General features: G+C 41.1%; 1 protein-coding gene across 12 annotated transcripts in view; it reads left to right on the top strand.

Moving 5' to 3' along the window:
- The window catches only part of SORCS1 (sortilin related VPS10 domain containing receptor 1), a 518,445-nt gene that overhangs the window by 407,757 nt on the left and 90,694 nt on the right, over positions 1 to 19,994 (top strand). For all 12 annotated transcript variants that reach the window (XM_047826164.1, XM_047826162.1, XM_047826169.1 and 9 more), the window contains 7 exons: positions 3,343 to 3,489; positions 11,509 to 11,611; positions 11,880 to 11,956; positions 13,936 to 14,027; positions 15,311 to 15,418; positions 16,896 to 17,013; positions 18,853 to 18,983. In XM_047826164.1, coding sequence (XP_047682120.1) covers positions 3,343 to 3,489; positions 11,509 to 11,611; positions 11,880 to 11,956; positions 13,936 to 14,027; positions 15,311 to 15,418; positions 16,896 to 17,013; positions 18,853 to 18,983 — 776 coding nt within the window. The remainder of the gene's footprint in view (positions 1 to 3,342; positions 3,490 to 11,508; positions 11,612 to 11,879; positions 11,957 to 13,935; positions 14,028 to 15,310; positions 15,419 to 16,895; positions 17,014 to 18,852; positions 18,984 to 19,994) is intronic.

Genomic DNA, 19,994 nt, shown 5'->3' with positions numbered 1-19,994 from the left:
TTGTTGAGAGCCATGATGTCATCTGGGGGACAAAATAGAGGTAAGAGAGGAAGAGTTGGGGACAGTTAGGGGTTCTGGTTTCTGGGAAAAGAGCTTATGGAGCTGGGTTTTGAGGTATGCCTGGGTAGAGACATTTCTGGATATTATCCAAGGGAGTTGGGGACAGCCTATGTGAACAAGGAGAGTAAAATAAGAGATGGGAGGGTGGCCCTCCAAAGCTATCATCCTAGGGTACAATGAATGTGCCAATGTGCTTTGTGTCGGCTTGAGGTTTGAGCTGTAACACTTCATGTTTAAAGTCTAATCAAAATGGTATTTGGGCTCATATGATATTAGAGAAGAAGAAATAATAACTGATTACCTTTGAGATTTCTGGTATCAAATTCCCCATATGCAAGGCAAAGAAAGATAAGTGGCTTCTCAATACACTCAGCATTTTTGTGCAGAATTCAGAAGGGTAGAAAACGTAACAGGTCTTTCCCCAAAGGAAGACGAACTCCCAACAGTGAGCTGTGTCATTCCCACAGGGGAACATCTTCCTCAGAAACCATATCCATGTGAAGGCATGTCTCCCTTGGGACTATTACTTTTTCCTGTCCTGTTCCATCCTTCAGCCCCACCTCATTCCAAAGTAGCACATACTGTAAATACTGAGGGAGGTTTTCTCGCAACATAAACATGTCCCCCCATCCTCAGTGGAACCCCAGATGCACTGTTATATGCTACACACACATTCCATATTTTGGGCACTAACACCACTCCCTTGATTTCCAAAGTGATAGCCAAAGTAAGAGGGTAGCGGTTGCAAGAACCGTAGCGTGAGACCTCACGAAAGAGCCCTTGAGGAAAGCGTGTCACGCATTGGACACACACAGAGATGGGCTTCTCAGGCTCGGAGCAAAAGGAGCAGTGGATGAGCACAAGAAACTTAAGAGCAGGGGTGACCATCTCTGCAGACCAAAGAAGCAAGACAAATGAAAAAGACACCACAAATGGGATTTGCACAGATAAAGTGCCCTGGCCACAAGAGGAAAATCAGCAGACCCACTCCAGATCCGTCCCTTATTGCCACACGTTGCCTCTGCCTTGGCACGTTTTTATTCCCCAAGATAAACCTGAAGGCCAAGCTGCCAAAGATGAATTACAAAACGCAGCTCTCTGCTCAAGTGGCATTTGATAATGCCACGCAGTCAGGGGCCAATAAAGTCACCGCTTCTGCAAATCAAATGAACCAGCTCCTAAACACATATAACCCTGTTCTGACACTCTTGCCAAAAAAGGGAGAGGGCAGGAAGGAAAATGGGCAATGAAACTACTGGAATAGGTGATCGTTTTATTCTTTCCGTACTTATTGTAACCTAGAGTGTCGCGTGGTTAAGACAGCATTGCTTCTCATGTGTGAGTATGCTGTGGAGGGAAAATAGGACTTGGTGAAAATTCTGATTTATGAAATCTAATTTTTAAAGAACTGGCAATTTAGTCATATTTACACATGTAACAGCCTCTGGAACATATGCAAAACCAATATGGGGTTCCCTGGTGAGCAGTCCTTGTAGAGCTGGGATAGTGAATAACTAAATATTATTTGTAATTGACGTACCATTGTCGGGAGGTACAGTGCTCCTGGAATTTATGTCTTCCGCATTTGTCAAGAATCAACAATGCAGAAGAAATTGTCTGCTTGCTCTCGAAATGAGGCTTGTTTTCCTAAGTAGTTCAAAGTATTCCTCCCAGCTACTCATTTATACCATTTATTTGCTTAACAAACTTGTCGTTCCAAAGGAGTACGAAGTTGGCCCAACTCTAAATTACCCCAGATGCCAAATCAGCAGGTACAAACTAATGGGGTTTGACTGTGTCAAAAGCCAAGGTAAAAATGTACATATTCTGTTGATTGAAACCCAACCTCTTTAAGTTGAGAAATTCAGAACTGTATTTGTTAAAAGGGCGTTGGAAGTCAGACAGATCTACATGCGAACCCCAACTCTGTCATCATAAGCAATTAAAATTTGCCTACACCTCAATTTCCTCATCCATAGAACCCAGGTCCTAGCTGTTAGGCAGGTTTGTAGTGAGTGTCGGATGTTTTATATATAAAAACTATGTTTTATGTATAAATACTACATTTTATATGTGAAAACACTATGCACTGGGCATAGTGCCCAGTCTGTGCTTCACAAAGCCACTCATTGGGTTCTGGTTTCCTTATCCTCAAGATATGGCTGCCGATAACTCTATCTCATGGTTACTGCAAACATTAAGGGAGGTGGCTTGTGCACAGCCCTGGAATGTGCTGTTCCACACATTCAGACCTTTCTCCCATTGGCCCCCACTCACCCTGGGTTGCCATAATTACAAGTAGAATATAAAAGAAGTATAAGTGCATTTAATACATTCTAAAACACTTGAAAAATATGGTACACACTAATGATTTGTTATTGCAGTTTGTCAACTTACCAATTATTACCTCTTTCCTAAAGTATGGAAGAGAGAAGGCAATCATATTGTCAGAGCCAAGGAATTAACAAGGACTGTTTCTAGTGGGAACAAGGTGCTATAGGAATGCAGGAGGGAATGATTTGACAGTTTAGGGAAATCACTGTGTCTTTATATTTAAAAGCTGTTCTTTTTTGTTCAGTGTATTTCAGTGACTTAATAGAGTGATCTTTTTACAGAAAAAAAAAGGAGAGAAAAAGCAATAATATTTGGATCATGGGCTTTAACTGACCTTTTCCAATTGCCTAAGGCTGTAAATAGCTCAATGGTTTAGACAGTTGTTAAGAGCATGGTCTGTGGAGCCGTAAGTAGAGTTAAATTTCCAGGTCTGCCACTTACTATTTGTGTGACCTTAGGTAGCATGACCTTGGAGAAGTCACCTTACCTGGATAAGCTTCAGTTTCCTCTTATATGAAATAGAATAAGTGATACTTAGCCAAGAGGTTTAAATGAGATAAAGTATTTAAGACCATGGGTGCTATGCCTAACATAAACTTAAAGTAGTCCTATTTATGTATCATTTACCAGGCACCACAAATGAAAGCACCAGATTTTAACTCTAGGCAACTGTAAGATACCACCAACTTACCTGAGAGGAAACAAGAAGCTTCTATCAAATTTACAATACAATAGCCATACCATAAGGGGCATAGACCTATTGCCGTGTGTCCCACAGTTCAGGGAATCATTCTGCTTGAGGATTACCACCTCTCCACTATCCCCACCCTCTCCTTCCTCCACAAGTGCTCACAGCTGAATTGGACAATCTGCTTTTTTTTTTGTAAAGTAAATAAATATATCCCATCTCAAATTGATGTATTTTTCAGCCATGTCAATTTTTCCCAGGTAGCAGGGATAAAGGGAATGTTCTTGGCTAACAAGAAGATTGACAACCAAGTGAAGACTTTTATCACGTATAACAAAGGCCGAGACTGGCGTTTGCTGCAGGCACCTGACACAGATCTAAGGGGGGACCCCGTGCACTGCTTACTGGTGAGTGTTCACATTGGAGAGGAATGTTCCGCACAGTGAAGGGCTGGAACTGGATATTAAATAAGCAGATGAAGATCGTTCCAGGGCTTGTTGCTTAACTGGTGAACAAAAGGGGACAGGGCTGGGAGTGAAGGCAGAGTATGTAGAAAAGGGGGCGCTGTGCTGCCTTGTGTGATAAGCCAAAGAGATAAGAGGACTTGAGTAAGTTCCTTGCTCATTTCAAGGATTTTGAGTTGTGACCAGGTTCTGATGAGGACCTCAAATTGTAGTTTAAGGGAGAATGTGATCCTTTCCATCTATGGTGGGGAAATACACCCTTACTTTTGCATGAATGATTTGTTACATATCCAATGATGCATAAATTCAGCTGCAAAATTGATGAACTGACAGCAGAATGTACAGGTGTATTTTCCAACAGAGATGTTTAATCATATTTTCAGAGGAGTTTATGCCTCAAACAAGGGGTAAGAACCACTGATTTAAACCCTCACTTGTACCCTTTGTAATGTGTTCCATTCATCTATGTCTCATTCTGTATAGCTGGGATTGGTAAACCATGGCCTGTGGGGCAAATATGGCCCACCAATTGTTTTTCTAAATGAAGTTTTACTGGGACACAGTCATGTTTGTTTATAAATTGACTCTGGCTGGTTTTGCTCTAAATGACAGAATTGAATAGTTGTGTCAGGGACTATGTGGTCCATAAAGCCTATAGTATTTACTATCTGGCCCTTAAGAAAAAAGAAAGAAAGTTCACTGTACCCTGCTTTGAAGTAAAGCTTTATTTTAGTTGCCTAACATTTGACATGTGTAGATAGATCAGCATGAATTTATTTCTATATTTGATTATATGAAGGTGTCCAAGAGAAGGATCAGAGCTGAGTCTTGCCTTCAGGGAGTTTGCAGTCCACTTGAAAGACACTCGATTAATAAATGAGAGAGTAGAGGGTCACATCTCACTCTTCATAGTGGTTTTGGGGCTGCCCTGTGCTTGATACATGGATAGATACTGAGTGAATGTAGAAGGAAGGGAGGATGAGATTAATTGCAAAACAAAGTATAATGTAGTGCTAATTTCTGTGAAACAATTTATAAAAAGGAGAGATCAGTATGTAAACCTAGAGGGGAGACTTCTTAGTTTTAGTAAGAAAGTTTTGTATACACACACACACACACATGCACATATCAGTGTTTGCAGTCTTCATACAATTCTCACTTTGATGTTATCCACACTCAGCTTGCTTTGTCCCAGGAAGTCTGAACAGTCACTTTGCAGGTTCATCTCATACAGCTGTAGGCGGGTCACCCTTATACTCGAGAAGATGCCAGCAGCCATAGCTTGACCTTATTAGTTGCAAAGGATATCACAGTTGTCACTGTGCATCAGGAAAGCGGGTTAAAATTCAGCCTCCCACTCAGCTACCATCCTTATTACTGGCAACTTATGGGGGGGAGGGAGGGGGGTAGTAAATGCACAAAGTCAGTGACAGTAAGTAAATGTAACACTTATTTATTGAATACCCACTGTACAGGGTATTCATTGTCCAGTAGCTTTTTAAAAAACCAGAGCCACCTTCCAAGTTTAGCTATTCCAAGTCGGGGCATTGTGGTATTTAGCCAAAGAAGCATGGGATGCACCAGTGCTTCAACATGGCCCTCCATCCCACCGTGCATTTTGGAGATAAAATGCCCATGAGAGCGAATTAACCATATCACCTGACGAGGCTTGCTTGTGACCACTCTGGCATCATAAATGCGTGGGTGGAAATGCCTCTGACACAAAGCACTTAGTGAAGGGCCCCCTGTTACAACTTCAGCCCGTTTTAGGAAGTCTTATTGCCATGCCTCCAAAATATAAACGCAGTATCAACTTGTTTACCCATCTCTACTGGGACTGTTCCAATCTAAGCTGCCATCATTTCTCACCTGCCCTGGAATGAGAGGCTCCTAACTGGTCCTCCCGTCTCTACCTGGCAATCTCTTCTCCACATAGCAACCAGCGCGATCTTTTCTTTTTCAATCCAACTTTACTGAAGTAAAACATACATAGAAAATACCCACTTTCGGGGTGCCTGGGTGGCTTGGTCGGTTAAGCGTCCGACTTCGGCTCAGGTCCTGATCTCACGGTCCGTGAGTTCGAGCCCCGCGTCGGGCTCTGTGCTGACAGCTCAGAGCCTGGAGCCTTTTTCAGATTCTGTGTCTCCCTCTCTCTCTGCCCCTCCCCTGTTCATGCTCTGTCTCTCTGTCTCAGAAATAAATAAACGTTAAAAAAATTAAAAAAAAAAAAAAAGAAAATACCCACTTTCAGAGTATAGTTTGACGAATGTTGACAAATGTTATGGAGCTATGTAACCACTACCACGGTCAAGATAGAATATTTTCATCACTCAAAACTTCCTTTGTGTCCCTTTGCAGTGAGTTTTCACGCACCCGGTCCTAGGCAATCACAAATCTGCTTTCATTTACTATAGATTAGATTTCTCTTTTCTCAAATTTTATGTCAGTGAGATCAACTTGAGCTTTAAAAATTCGGATCTTGTTCTTAAGGTTTCTAATGACTTTCTAATTCAGGTAGAATAAAGTTCAAGTACATTACCATGGCCTGCCAAGTCTCATATGGTCTGGCCCCTGTTTTCTTCTTCTGCCTGTTCTCCCGCCTCTCTCTCTCCTTCTCTACATAGTCCATTGTGGGGGAGGACAGCACTTTTTTGCATACCTTTAACTCACCCTGCTCATTTATGTCTTAGGCTCTGCATTCACCATTATTTCTCTTAAAATGCCTTTTCCCTCGTCTGGCTTTTTCTTGGCATTCAGATCCTTGCCAGATTACCTTAATCTAAGAGGCTTCTTAAGTTTTCTCTAAGAGTTGACTCAACTCTTTTTTATCCATGATCCTTCTCATTCTCTGAAATTAGCACATATGTTTGTTGACTGTCTTGCCTACCTTCCCCTGCTCAAATATGAGCTCAAGTATAGGAACTAAGCTGTCTTTTGGCCACTCCAAAGAATAAGCTCAAGAATCTTACCTGCCACGTGGTAGGTGTTCAACATGTGTTGTTATGGGTGTTGTTTGTCTGAAGTCGATGTTCCACTGACAGGTGTTGGTTGAGTTTCACATTTCAACTTGAGTGGAAACTTTCCCTTGCCACTGACAGCCACACAGAGGGATTCATAATATCCATCCCTGAAACTAAGAGGCCTAGGTTGACCCCACAGTTAAGAAAATCAGTAGGCTCATTAAGATCCAGGAGAGATGAATTAATGGGCTCTAAATGTATGGCACCCAGGAGTCTTTGGCCTGCCTCCCTCATTAACTCTCTGATGTAGTTTCAATCTGAGTTTTAGAAAACACGCTGAGGAAAGGCAATGGCAAAGGGAGTGGGGAGCAGGATCACTTATAAAAATCTACCAAAGGCACAAAATAGAAAAGAAAATCTTTGAGCTACAGGAGACCCAGACTGTTAAGAACCTTCTTTATGCTTGGGAGCTGGTGGCAGAGAGGAGATAAAAAGTGATTTTAGATTGTGAGTACTTAGAAAGTGACAGTGTCACCAAAAGCACAGCCTAGTGATTAGAAAGGAGATTTTCCAGCAGGGCTGTTACAAATGTGGAGTGGAACAGGTTCAGAATTACAGCCCCAAACGGAATGTTCCTGGTAAAATGTATTCTATAGAAATAAGACATCCAGAGTAATTTGGGGCTGTATTTTTGGGACTTTTAGACTGATTGCCTGGAGGGCTCAGCTAGGATTTCTTTTCTCTGAAGAGTGCATTGTACACTTAGATGGGGTATTACAGGTCATGGTCCACCTGCCACCAAAGCCTCAGAATTGGGTTCCCAAGAGGCGAGATGTGAGCTGAGCCTGTGACAAATCCTGGGTCCCTAGGGAAAGCAGAGTGTTCTGTAGAGAGAGGCTGTGACTTCTTTATGGATTCAGTTGACAGTTCTCTAGTGGAGCTAAGCAGCCAGCTACCCCCAGGAGATTCTTGACTCTGCTTTCTGCTCCTTTGCACTGGCTGTGACTCCCCACGCTGTGCTGGATTGGAGTGCAGCTCAATGCCCCCAGACTCAGCCTGTTGGTGCAGAGCCCTGTCTCTCCCAGGCTGTTGACTCTTTACTAAGAATCTAATGGATTTCTAGCTCCAGTTCAGGGTCATAAATAGCACAAATGTGTGAGTTCAGGCGTGGATTTGGAGAATACTGTTTAAGACCTTAGCTGCTGCCTTATTGATAAAAGGTCTGATTTGGCTTTTCAGTACAATACTCAGATTAGGGGCCCTAGGGATAAGGGTACCATGAAGATGAGACCCAAAGGCTGTCAGTGCAGAGGATGGGGAATAGAGGAGGTAGAATGAGATGCTGGTTGACTCTTAAATAATCTCACAGTTTTTTAGTTGATTTAATTCATGGTGGGGGGCATATCTCCTGTCATTTAGTAATTTTCCATTGGTCAACCACAATGCTCAGAAGATAGTAGCTGGTTAATGGATCGGTTAAATCCAACAGACATTTATTGAACACTTACAATGGCCAAAGGATTTTGTTGGTTAAAATAAGAAATATAAGAATAAGACAAGAGAAAGGTAACTTGGAGCTAGAGGTCCACAATGGGCTTCAGGAATCTGTGAATTCCCTAAAATTGAACATTAAACTCTGTGTGCATATGCCTTTGTGTAATTTTCCTTGGGATAGAGTCCTTAACTTGCCTCAGATGCTCAAAATCTGAACCTGTTCCTGAAGAGATTAAAGACAAGAGATCTAGTTGCTTCTAGTATTGACCAGTTGATGATATGCCATGCCCTGTGACTGTGTGTGAGTAAATACACAAAGGATGGTTTCCAAACATGTATGCTGCACCCTTCACTGTCTGTAAGTCAGCTGCTAGGCCTTGGTGGTTTCAAGGTACAGTTCTGTATTTTCTTAATGTGGAAAGATAAGGAAAATAGATGCCTTTGTGACAAACTGTACTTTGACTCTTCCGAATTGGAGATAACTCTGCAAAGATACTCCGGTATTTCTGACATGGTAGGTAATGGGAGAAAAGAAGGGAAGAAGGCTGGAAAGAAGGAAGGAAGGGAGAGGTAGACAAAGTGCCCCTGCCTGGGCAAAATGTGCATAACAGTTAGCGAGCCCTGTCCTGTGTCCTGCAGGAATTGGCAGTGGCATTATAATAAACCTCTCTATTAAGTTTTGGTGATTTGACTTTGACAGATGTTCAAAGCTGGTCAGGTAGAAAAGTTTAACTTAAAAAAGTAAAGATAAACCACTTAACATTGTTTTTCTTTGAGCATTGATGTAGGCTCTATAACTTCCTTGTACAAATGGAAGAAGGAAAAAAGAAAAGCCACAGAATATTCTCCTCACACCAGCTGGGGGCAATCCAGTACTGCAAATGTGAGAGTGGAGGAAAAAGTGCACCAGAAAGAGCACGTCTAATGTTGCTGCTACGGCCTGAACTGGTGTCTTTTCTTCTCAAATTAATTTATCTCGGGGCTCTGAAAGCCATAGCAACAGAGCAGTGCTGAGGTGACCAAGCCAGAATACCCTCTATTCTTTGGAACAGCCAGGACCAGATATCAAATAATCCTTGATCAGGCCGGGTGGAGAGGGAGCATCACAATCTTCTAGACTGTTGGGTGGTGAAGTAGGTGGCAAGCATCTGGTTCAAGATTGCAAACCAGGTGCTCCCTTAGCCAGGGATGTTCCCTCTGTGGGGGACACAAAAGTCCCTCCATAAAGCCCATGGGACTAGGCTAATCCCCTAAGAGTTATGCATGTCTTGGAATGCCATGGCGATAGTCACATTAATCTGATTATGTGGTTTATAAATAAACCCAAGATACTTCTGGCATTGTTCCTAGGTCAATTCCTAGGAATTGTTCCTAGACCTGTTTTCAAAAGGTCTTTCAAGTCCTAACGTAAAGCATTGCTTCATGTTTTGAGCATTTATTGACTGCCTTTTTTAGATTCTGTTCTAGGTTCCACAGAAGACTCAAAGTAGCACTCAAAGTTTTCTCTTTGTTTGTAGAGTTTCTCTCTTAGGGAGGTGGTTTCTTATTTGTTGAGTTTATCTCTTAGGGAGATAAAACTGTAGGTACCTCAGACAGATAAGACAAGATTGCAAGTGGTCAAGTAAACAGCTGTAAATCAGAGAAGGAGGGGAACCTGATAGGCTGTCGTCAGGAAAACTTTCATGGAAAAATGGTTTGATATCACTTCTTTATCCTGTCTTAGCATCTATCTGAGTGCAACGCAACACTGTCGAACTTCTGGAACATGTAGCAGTACCCGTCCTCATCTTCTTCTTGGGCAAAAGGAAGCCAAGCTTTTAGTTCCCACTGATTCTTTTTATTTGTATTTTTAATTTTTTTTTCATATTTATTTATTTTTGAGAGAGAGAGAGAGAAAGAGCACAAGCAAGAGAGGGGCAGAGAGAGAAGGAGACACAGATTCTGAAGCAGGCTCCAGGCTCTGAGCTGTCAGCTAGAGCCCCATGTGAGGCTCAAACTCACAAACTATAAGATGAACCAAAGTCGGACACTTAACTGACTGAGACACCCCGCCCCCCAACCTCATGCCACTGATTCTTTTTATAAGGGAAGCCCTCCTTCGTCTTACGGAACATTTTAAAGTAAAAATTCCTTTTGTGAAAACTTTCTATGAAATCTCCATGCAAAACTGGTCTTTATTACTATCTTTCTCCCTTGAGAGTTTACCTTCTGTGTTGACCGTGAGGAAGGCCCAGTTGTGACCCACGGTTTTATTTCACCAGTATTTTGGCTGCTTTTCTTCCTGAGATTCATTTGTTGTTTGTCATTTACTCTATCCTATATAAATTTAATCACTGTATCTCTGTAGCTTTCTGAATATCTGCTGGCTGAGACTTACAGAGCAGAATGAAAGTAATAACAGAGATACATTGGTGATTCCAAAAACTCAAGTCGATAAGATTAGAAAATAATCTTTTTGAGAGATGAAAAGAGATGTGGGTTCAGACACAAACTTGTAGTTTTTGACAACTCAGTACCGGAACTATTTTAAATGAAATTCGTGTAAGATTTATTATCCTGTATTTGAAAACTGTTGATAGCTTCATCAGAGAATTTGATCGAGATTGTTACACACAGACATCAAGTCCCTTAAATTTTCATTGAAATTGTTATTACCAGTACATTTTGTCTACAGGTATGACTTTTATATTGAATAATACTGATCCTGATAATTCCCTGACATGGATACTATGTCAGTCATCTGATAGATGTTAGGACAGTTTCACACGCAGCTTCTTCTGTACAACAGAGACCAAGTTCTCCCGTGGAGGGTGGCTGGGAGGTGCCATCTGACTTCTTCAGAACCCTCCCAGTCTGACCAAACCTTCTTTTCAGACTTCATATCCATCCTTCCTCCTCACTGTAACCTGGCTGCCTACTGTATTATAGCTAAACTCATTCTGCTTCTTTTCTTTGTTATTGATATCACTTAGGCCTGAACTATCCTTCATCCTCCTGAACATCTCACTTGCTGTTCATATGCTACACATCATTGCCTCAGGCACCATTTTCTCCCCAAAGCCTTTTTCTGATCCAGCGTTGAACATAGTTGTGTCAGCCTCTCAAACTTCATATTCCGTCTGTATTGATCTTATGACTGTTAAAATAGTCTCTCTTTATGGTAATCAATAGAAAGATCTTAAGCTATATATCTCATAATGGCAAAGACCAAAATTTAGTCAGTGTAAGTCTTTCATAAGCTACATCTCATGTTTTTCAGATAGAATACTAAAATATTTCTTGAATGACCACATGGCAATCAAGGCAGTAGAATAGGCCTAAATCAAAGGGGCCCCCACCTTCACCAATTTGGCAGCTGTCTTATACTTAGTGGACCCCAGGTATCTGTGGAATGAAAGGTGCGTGCATGGATGGATGGATGAATGGGATGGATGGATGCCCTGAAACTGGACTTTAGATGACCTTTTTGATCATATGCTTTCATGACACTCATTTCTCCTCTTCTCAGCCCTACTGCTCACTGCACCTTCACCTGAAGGTCTCTGAGAACCCCTACACCTCAGGGATCATCGCCAGCAGAGACACAGCCCCCAGCATCATAGTGGCTTCAGGTAAGAAGCTTGCCTGGTTGGCTTGCTGTGGAAGATTGCATTTATTTTCAGAAGCTAGATATCTGTGCTGGAAACTTAATGAGTAAGCAAAAAGATATTTTGAAAGTCAACCTAAAGCCATTGACCCCGAAGCAACTCTGCAGAAAAACCCTGCTCAGATATAGTGTTTACAGTGTAAGTCTATCTCGAGCAGTGGAAATGGCCATTACAGCCCATTGTTAGCTTTTGTGAAAAGCTCCTTTCACTATTGATGATGTGCTCTTTCTAGGTAACATAGGTTCCGAATTGTCAGACAGCGACATCAGCATGTTTGTCTCTTCAGATGCAGGGAACACCTGGAGGCAGGTGAGAAAGTATCCTGGGTCAAGTTGCTGCAGTTTAAATGACATAAAAATTGTTCAACTGGGTTAAATTCTGAGAACTCATTCAGCTGTACGTAAATCCTAAAGCTTGTCAATGTGTTTATTTTCCTGTTTTGTTTTATGAGAGTCTTAAAGTTTAGCAAATATTTGTGCAATTTGTTTGTTTTGTCATTCAGTAAAAATGACCCTTTTTCAGAGTCTCTATGTAAGAAAGCTTATAAGTGACAATGAAACCAAATCGGATCTGACAGAATTTTTTTTCCATAAAAGGAAACCAGGATCCTAAAGAGTTTATCATATTGGGAACATGGAAGCTGGAGGGTAGATTGTATACCCAGCACTGAGCTTCCCCCATAAATTCCCCTTGCCTCAGAGTCAGAATATAGAGGAAAGCAATGATTCTGAAATAGCCATTACCCAGGTGGTGTTCTGAAATGTCTATATGTTATGTGCAGAAGACAGAGTCATAACCATCAGGGTGCATATGTTAGGAAAAGTAGAAATGGAATCACTGTAAACCAACATGTTTAGCTTAAATGCTTCCTCTCTTTCTTCTAAATGAAAATTAGATACCCACAGCTTATAAAACAGGCATTTAATGAGATTTAGCAATCATAACAAGATATGTGCCTAATGCACGGTTGTTACACTTCAATAAATATGTTTTAATAACGTACTGACGTTTAATTATCATACAGTAACTAGCCCTGTAAATTGAAATCTAATGCACAGGTAATCACACAGAAGTGAGAGCTCCCTGCTTTATGTTTTAGATAGAGATGCCCATGTTATAGTCCAAGTTACCATTTCCTAGCTTCTGACCCCTTATGGACCCTCTGTATGATTCACATGGGTTGAGGAGAGCAAGGCAGGAAGATGTTTGCTTAAGAATCCCCAGGGCTATTGCTGGAGCCTGCTTCAGATTCTGTGTCTCCCCCTGTCTCTGCCCCTCCCCCACTCATGCTCTGTCTCTCTCTGTCAAAAATAAATAAACATTAACAACATTTAAAAAAAATAAAAAGAATCCCCAGGGCTAGTGATCTTGGAGGTATGTAGGAACATGGACTGTTAAGCTTCCTCTGGAGAACAGCTTGAAAGCCAGGATCCCATTTTGTTTCTTCCAACACCCCAAACAAAGAAAAGGACTATTTACATCTGTAATCCTGGGGTAAATCTTAGATATAAGAAATAAACAAAGGGAAAAACAATCATGTCTGTAGTGTAACTGCAGACAAGGTGACACCAACAAAGCAATTATGAAAAAACAGCGCATATCTCATATAGTGAGGACACGAAACTTGTTTGTAGCCCATCTCCATTTGACTTCAAATTGGTTTCTCCACTTTTGGAGAAAAACATAAATGACACATGTACCCAAAGATGATTCCATTTGGATCAGAACTCCTATATGGCTTGCTAGAGAATCTATGAATTGAACCAGAACAGCTTTCCTCTGAAATACTTGGAAAACTTGAAATAATTACGTCTGGAAAGGGCCCTATAACTCCGCAGGTCTCAGACCCGTGAATTACTACACACATGGTCTTGGGTAAGTCACCACATCTCTCTAAACCTTAGTTTTCTCATCTGTAGAAATGAGAATGCTGGGGTAAAGTATCTCTAAGCCTTCTTCCGTCCAAAGATGTTACACAATATGATGGTTACCCTGCATTCTGAGAAGTGGGTCCTAAGTGGGAATCAACAGAACTTGCCATAAAAATATGGGAATAGAAGCATGAATACATAACTATTAATTCTTCAGGTTCATTTGTGGTGCACCTAAAATCATTTTGTACAGTGCCAGTGGTATATGCAGCCCACCTTGGGAAGCATTATTTATAAGTGTCTTTCCAAAGAGGTGGGGACACCTTGGTGTATCATGGGAAGGACTTTTCCTCCTCATATGAAGGCTAATTCTCTGAACTCTGGGTGTGTGTCCATGTGGATGTTTTCCTCTTGCAGATCTTTGAAGAAGAGCACAGCGTTTTGTATCTGGATCAAGGTGGAGTCCTGGTTGCTATGAAGCACACGTCTCTCCCGATTCGACATCTCTGGTAACGGCATTGATCATGAGTCATGCACCCGATGGTTCCATACTGCTAAGACCAGTTGAGGAGTCAGGCTATCAGTTGGTGACAGTGTTTGCAATAAACTGTCAAAGTCTACTAGAACAGCATTTATGCCTTTGCTCTATTAAAATAAGACATCGCCAGCGGTTTCACAAGAGGAGGAAAGGAGACAGAGAGAAGGAGGGAAAGAGGTGGGGGTAGGGCTGGAGGGAAGGATATTGAGAAAGACCGAGATTCTACCCCTGAGAGAAGAGCTGCATTATGGTTTTCAAATATGACAGTGCCCTCCCCAGTACCTTACTCTTTGAGCACACTTGTGGGTACAGTGGTGTGTCAGGTAAAATAGGTAGAAGTCAAGAGAGGCTTAACGTGTGTCCGTTATGTGTGTTCTGCACAGAGATCAGCAGTTCAGGGCAAATCTGTCCCTATCTCATTTCCCCCTGATTCGATTGGGGGAAGGAGGTTACCAGTCTGCACCTCTACTGGTAGGTCTTGCCCAGATGGACATTTAAGGCCTAACTTCCAGAATGGTTCTAGTAGACCCCTTCATCTCTGTTTTTGAAAAGGGCTCTCTCCACAGCGCAAGCTTCTTCAAAACCAAAAGCCTGATTTTCCGCCTGGTGTGAGTTACTTAGGAGACTGAAGAGAAAACTGTGGAAATAAGAGAAATGGAGGCTTAGCATGGGGGAAGGCATCCGCAGGGAAACACAGAACAAAGGAAACATCCTGGGTGACCTTCAGAGTTGCAGACTTCTCTTACTCGCAAGAGCCAGTCCTGTACCCATTGACTCAAGGAGTCAGCCAGGATGCAAAACAGTGTTAAGAGGGAAGCCACCAAGGGTTTGATCTCTTGGAGGCAGCTGGTTCAAGTCCATCTAAGTAGGTCTTATAAGGCCATTGCTCTTCAGAATCACCAGTAAGACTTGCTGCTAGATTGCACTGAGGTTTTGGAGAGAGTCACATTGAGATCTAAGATCTAATAAAATATCCAAATTAAAAAAAAATTCTATCAAAGACTTATTATCATTCCGATTTCATGCAGCTCTCCCCTTATGGCTGTTATAATACATCTGGGTCCCGAATCGCTTGGCTAACTGTATTTCTACCTTCTGATGTAATTAAGAGTATGTATTCACATAAAAGGCTCACTTTGACAGTGTCCCCAGTACTTTTAAAATGTATTCTTCCCTGGCTGATAGTATTTTTCCTCTGAAAGGATTTTTTTTTTCTTTTGAGATCTGATGCCTGTTATTTTTTTCTTTCATTAGGTTGAGTTTTGATGAAGGGAGATCTTGGAGCAAATACAGTTTCACATCTATTCCACTCTTTGTGGATGGGGTTTTGGGCGAGCCTGGGGAAGAGACTCTAATCATGACGTAAGTGGAAAACTATGATGTCCTCTAGTCTTAATAGAAATCCAGGAATATGTTGTTTTCAGCAAAGCCTATTCACTTTGCTACTCTTATATTTGAAATTGCTAGCAAGGTCAGTACACCTGACTTCATGATTCCTCCGCAAAGGGGAAAGAAAAATGTGGGCGTGGCCAATTTCTTGGCTCTTTACTAATTAGGAGACCCATACTGAGGACTGGCAGCACAAGGGCACAGTCTATTTTTTCCTATGCTGAATGGGTTTAGGGAAATTAGAAATTATTATTTCAACAGAAAATAAAACTATAAATTTAAAACTTTAATAATAAACTCAATATATAGAAAATCACAGGCATATAAGAATGATTTCACTTTAAAGCAGAACGCAGAGCTTGATCAAAACCCCACAAAGGATTTTATTTTTCCCTGGCTCTTTACCTAACCCAATTGTGAGGCGTATTAGGAAAACTGTGAGAACAATCTGTTCTTGTGAAATTGCATTTGCACTCATTCTTGTCTGGAAAGTGACGATCATTAATTTGTGAAAGACTTGATTAATGAGTTGCCTGCTTAAGGGTTTCAAAACATGAGCTTTGAATTTGAAATATGAAATGGTGAGGTTTTTTTCTTCCCTTGGAAAATTAGACATGGAAAACAGAGAGAAGGTTTTAAAGTAGTCGACCTTGTGATCAAAAACCATAGTGAATAGTTGGTACATTTTCTAATTTTTTCTTCCCCTTTTTTAATGATAGAAAAGATCAACATAAATTTAATATGCCTAATAGCTACCCTTTGCCCCTGGTATACATAGCTCAATTAGCAATTTGTTCCATAATTTATCTTTATTCAGTTTTCATATTTGCAAAACTCGGATGAAAAAACACTGACTGAAAAGGCTACTTTGTGGCTTTTATCCGTGGATATCTATGGTTGGTGATTCAAATGCCTCATTATATACCCGAATTTCTCTGAATAAGGAGAGTGGAGTGCACAGTGTAGGAAGCAGTTCTAACTAGTTGGCCCCATTGACCACATTCCCTAGGGACTGGTGGGAAGGTAAAATAGCATGGAAACCATGGGAACCAGGTATATTAGCAAGAGAACCTACAAGTGTAATCTTGGACCACATAGAATGCAGCATTTGTACTGTTTTTCTTATTTTCTTTTTTCTTTTCTGTCAACCAACCATTCTTGTGGTACGATACGCAGAAGTGGGTTTTTAAGTCAGACACCCTGTGTTCTGAATTAGCCAGGTCTTAGTTGTTTCTTTGCATATTAACAATACTCTCTTGAGCCTGAAATTACTCAGATGTGATAGGGTGCCAATAATAGTAACCCTCCTCATACATGTGCTTTGAGGATTGACTGATATGATCAATGTAACATGTTTAGCATCATACTAAGTTCATAGCAAACACCCGGCAAACGCTAGCTATGGGCCCTGTTACTCTTGTGATTATTTTTATCATTTTGAACTCTGTAGAGTGTTTGGACACTTCAGCCACCGCTCCGAATGGCAGCTGGTCAAGGTGGACTACAAGTCCATTTTTGATAGACGGTGTGCCGAGGAGGACTACAGACCCTGGCAGCTGCACAGCCAGGTAGGACGAGGACAGCTGAGGTTAAGTCCTGGGTGGAAGGCATGGGTCATGTTGGGGGAAAGCTGGCCATTCAAATGTAGGAATAGGGGGTTCTCTAGGTTACAGTGCCCATCTACCGCTTTCTTGCATGTTTTGTGTTCCACAGCGGTGAGCAAACTCAACATTTATAGCTTGTGGTGAAGTAATTTCTTTTTTTTTCTTTATTGTCCTAGGAGATAATGAGATAAAATTCAAATGTGCTTGGCTTAGACTTACAACTCAAAATGAAATACCAACTCAGCATGCAGATCCAAACATAATTTATCTGAGCATGTCATATGGTTACAGGGTAGGGGCAGGGGTGACAAAAGGATCTTCAGTTTTATCTAGCAATGCAGAGATGTAAAATAATAAAATTATGCGTCGTGAGCAGTGCCAGTAAAATCCTCTCCTGTTGCCCTGTGATTCCCTGGGATTGGGTAGTGCCTCTTGCCTCCAAAGGTACTCTCGGTACAAGGGGGCAGAATTATTAATAGGAAACTTTCCTTCATTCTGGCCCCTCCCCTGATCAGCTCGTATCAGAATGCTTGGCCAAAAGCATTTTTCTGTTGATTTCCCAAGGTGGAAGTCATTCTACAGGTCTCTCTGAGGACATGGCAGAGGTTCTCACTGCACAGCCACCGCCATACTCAGGGAGGAACCCATCGTCTCCCCAAACCTAGACTAAGTACAGTTGACCCTTGAACAACAGGGGTTTGAAATGTGCTGGTCCACTGACAAGCAGACTTTTTTTCAGTAAATACAGTACAATGCTTTAAGTGTATTTTTCTCTTACGATTTTCTTCATAACATTTTCTTTTCTCTGGCTTACTTTATTGTAAGAACACCACATATAATACACATAACATACAAAAGATGTGTTATTCAACTACTTATGTAATCAGTAAGGCTTTCAGTCAACAGTAAGCTATTGATAATTAAGTTTGGGGGGAGTCAAAAGTCACATATGGATTTTTTACTGTGCGAGATGGTCAGCACCTCTCACTCCTGTGTTGTTCAAGGGTCAAAGTAATATATTTACATATAGATGTGTCGTGGAGCCAGTTAAAGTGAATTTGCTCAAGAAACACCGTGTATACTAGCCTGGACAAAACTTTTTTCCGTCCTTGAGACACAAAGAAAGCTGCGTTTGACAGTAAGGGCTGCATCAGTTAGCATCATATACTCTTCGCAGACTCAGTAATGAAAGTATTACGTACATTGCTGTTACTTTCCCTTTTGAGATGTGCAATCACTATGCTATTCAAAGCTTTTATTTATTTTGTGGAGAAATACTGAGTTTACTTCTCTCACTTGTCTGGTAGTTGGACATAAAATCAGTGCCATAAAGCTGTGTGGGCAGAGGCATAATAAATTGGGACAAATGGATCTTTATACTTCTTAGGAATACCCTTCTTTCATATGCTCATAAATGACCAAATGCATAAATATTTTATTACAGAAGAATTAAACTTAATTACCAGAGATTTCTTGGCAATACATTTGTTATAAGCTGAGTCTTGGCTATCTGTGTGTCCCTCATAGCACTGGACCTCAAACCTCGCCAAGTAAAGGTTTGCTGAATGTATCAGGAGTGAAGGATGGTTTTTGACACACCCTCACTGCTTCTTAGGATTGCATTTATAGTTGCATTCTACACCAGAGTTCTCGACATCAAAAAGAAAATGCCATTAGTACAAAGTAGGTGACCTATGTCCACATTACACTAAGGTTTGAGAACATCTCTCTGAATGTCCTGAATTGCAGTAGGGAAGGTCCAAGTGATGTGCCCAACTGAGTGAGATCCTTGTCTCCTTACAGGGGGAAGCATGCATCATGGGAGCAAAAAGGGTATATAAGAAGCGAAAATCAGAGAGGAAGTGTATGCAAGGAAAATATGCAGGAGCTATGGAATCTGAACCTTGTGTCTGCACGGAGGCCGATTTTGACTGGTAAGCTTGTGCTGATACTCAGTGTATCAAATCTGTGTGAGTCTTAATGAAAGCTGAGGTTTGAAATAATAGTGACATATACAGAGCTAAGCGACAAGCCTCATATTCTTATGAAATTACCTTTGGAGGACAACATTTATTGGTTATGTGCATGTGTATATGAAAAAAACCAGGAATTTCTTTGGACTGAAAGAGGATTCAGAAGATGTCTTGTAGCTATCCCCACATGTTTGCTAGATCTCAGGACAAAAAGGGAGACCAGATCCCCCCTTGAGTTGCTTCAGACCACAGCACTTAAAACAGTAAGTTGACTTTTCAGAGAGCAGATATATTTGTGCTCAAGGTAAAAACTTCCTAGAATCTAGGTTCCTACTAGTGGAACAATGAGCTTATAAAGAAAAGTAAGTTTGCTGTCACTGGGAGTTTTCAGTCAGTGGTTAGCTGATAATTGTGTATGCAAGCTATGGAAGACTTTTCTGATTTCAAGGCAAGGATTCAGTGGCATTGGCAGTCTATGGCTCTGTGGACATGGTGGTATGGGAGACCTCTCCCTTTACCAGGATTAAGATAGTATAAACCAGAAAAGTACTGAGATATTTGAGCACGATAGCATTCTTCCTGAAGCATTTGATAAGCAGAAAGCTAGCCTGTGTTGTCAGCAATGCCCTTACTTTGTTCCAGGTCAGTGTTGGCATTCAAATGAGGTTGGAAATTATTAAGGATGAGTAGGTGGTAACTCCCTCATCATATCCATCTCATTTTCTGTTCCTTTTTCCTTTCTTCTTTTTTTTCCTTTTTCCTTAAATTTATTTATATGTTTCGGTTCAGAGGAAACAATTGTTAAATATATACGTCAATGTTAAGTGATTAAAACTTGACGTGCATAAGGAACCAAAGTTATTCCTTTAACATTGGATATCTACCTATGTAGCAATCATAGATCACTTATCTGACCGTCAAAATATCAGTGCTGGGCTGAGATACTGTGCACTAGCTTAGAAAATGGAAGTC

Source organism: Prionailurus viverrinus, chromosome D2, assembly GCF_022837055.1.
Source record: "Prionailurus viverrinus isolate Anna chromosome D2, UM_Priviv_1.0, whole genome shotgun sequence".
In the NCBI taxonomy this organism is placed as follows: Eukaryota; Metazoa; Chordata; class Mammalia; order Carnivora; family Felidae; genus Prionailurus; species Prionailurus viverrinus.
This window is presented reverse-complemented; position numbering and strand designations above follow the sequence as displayed.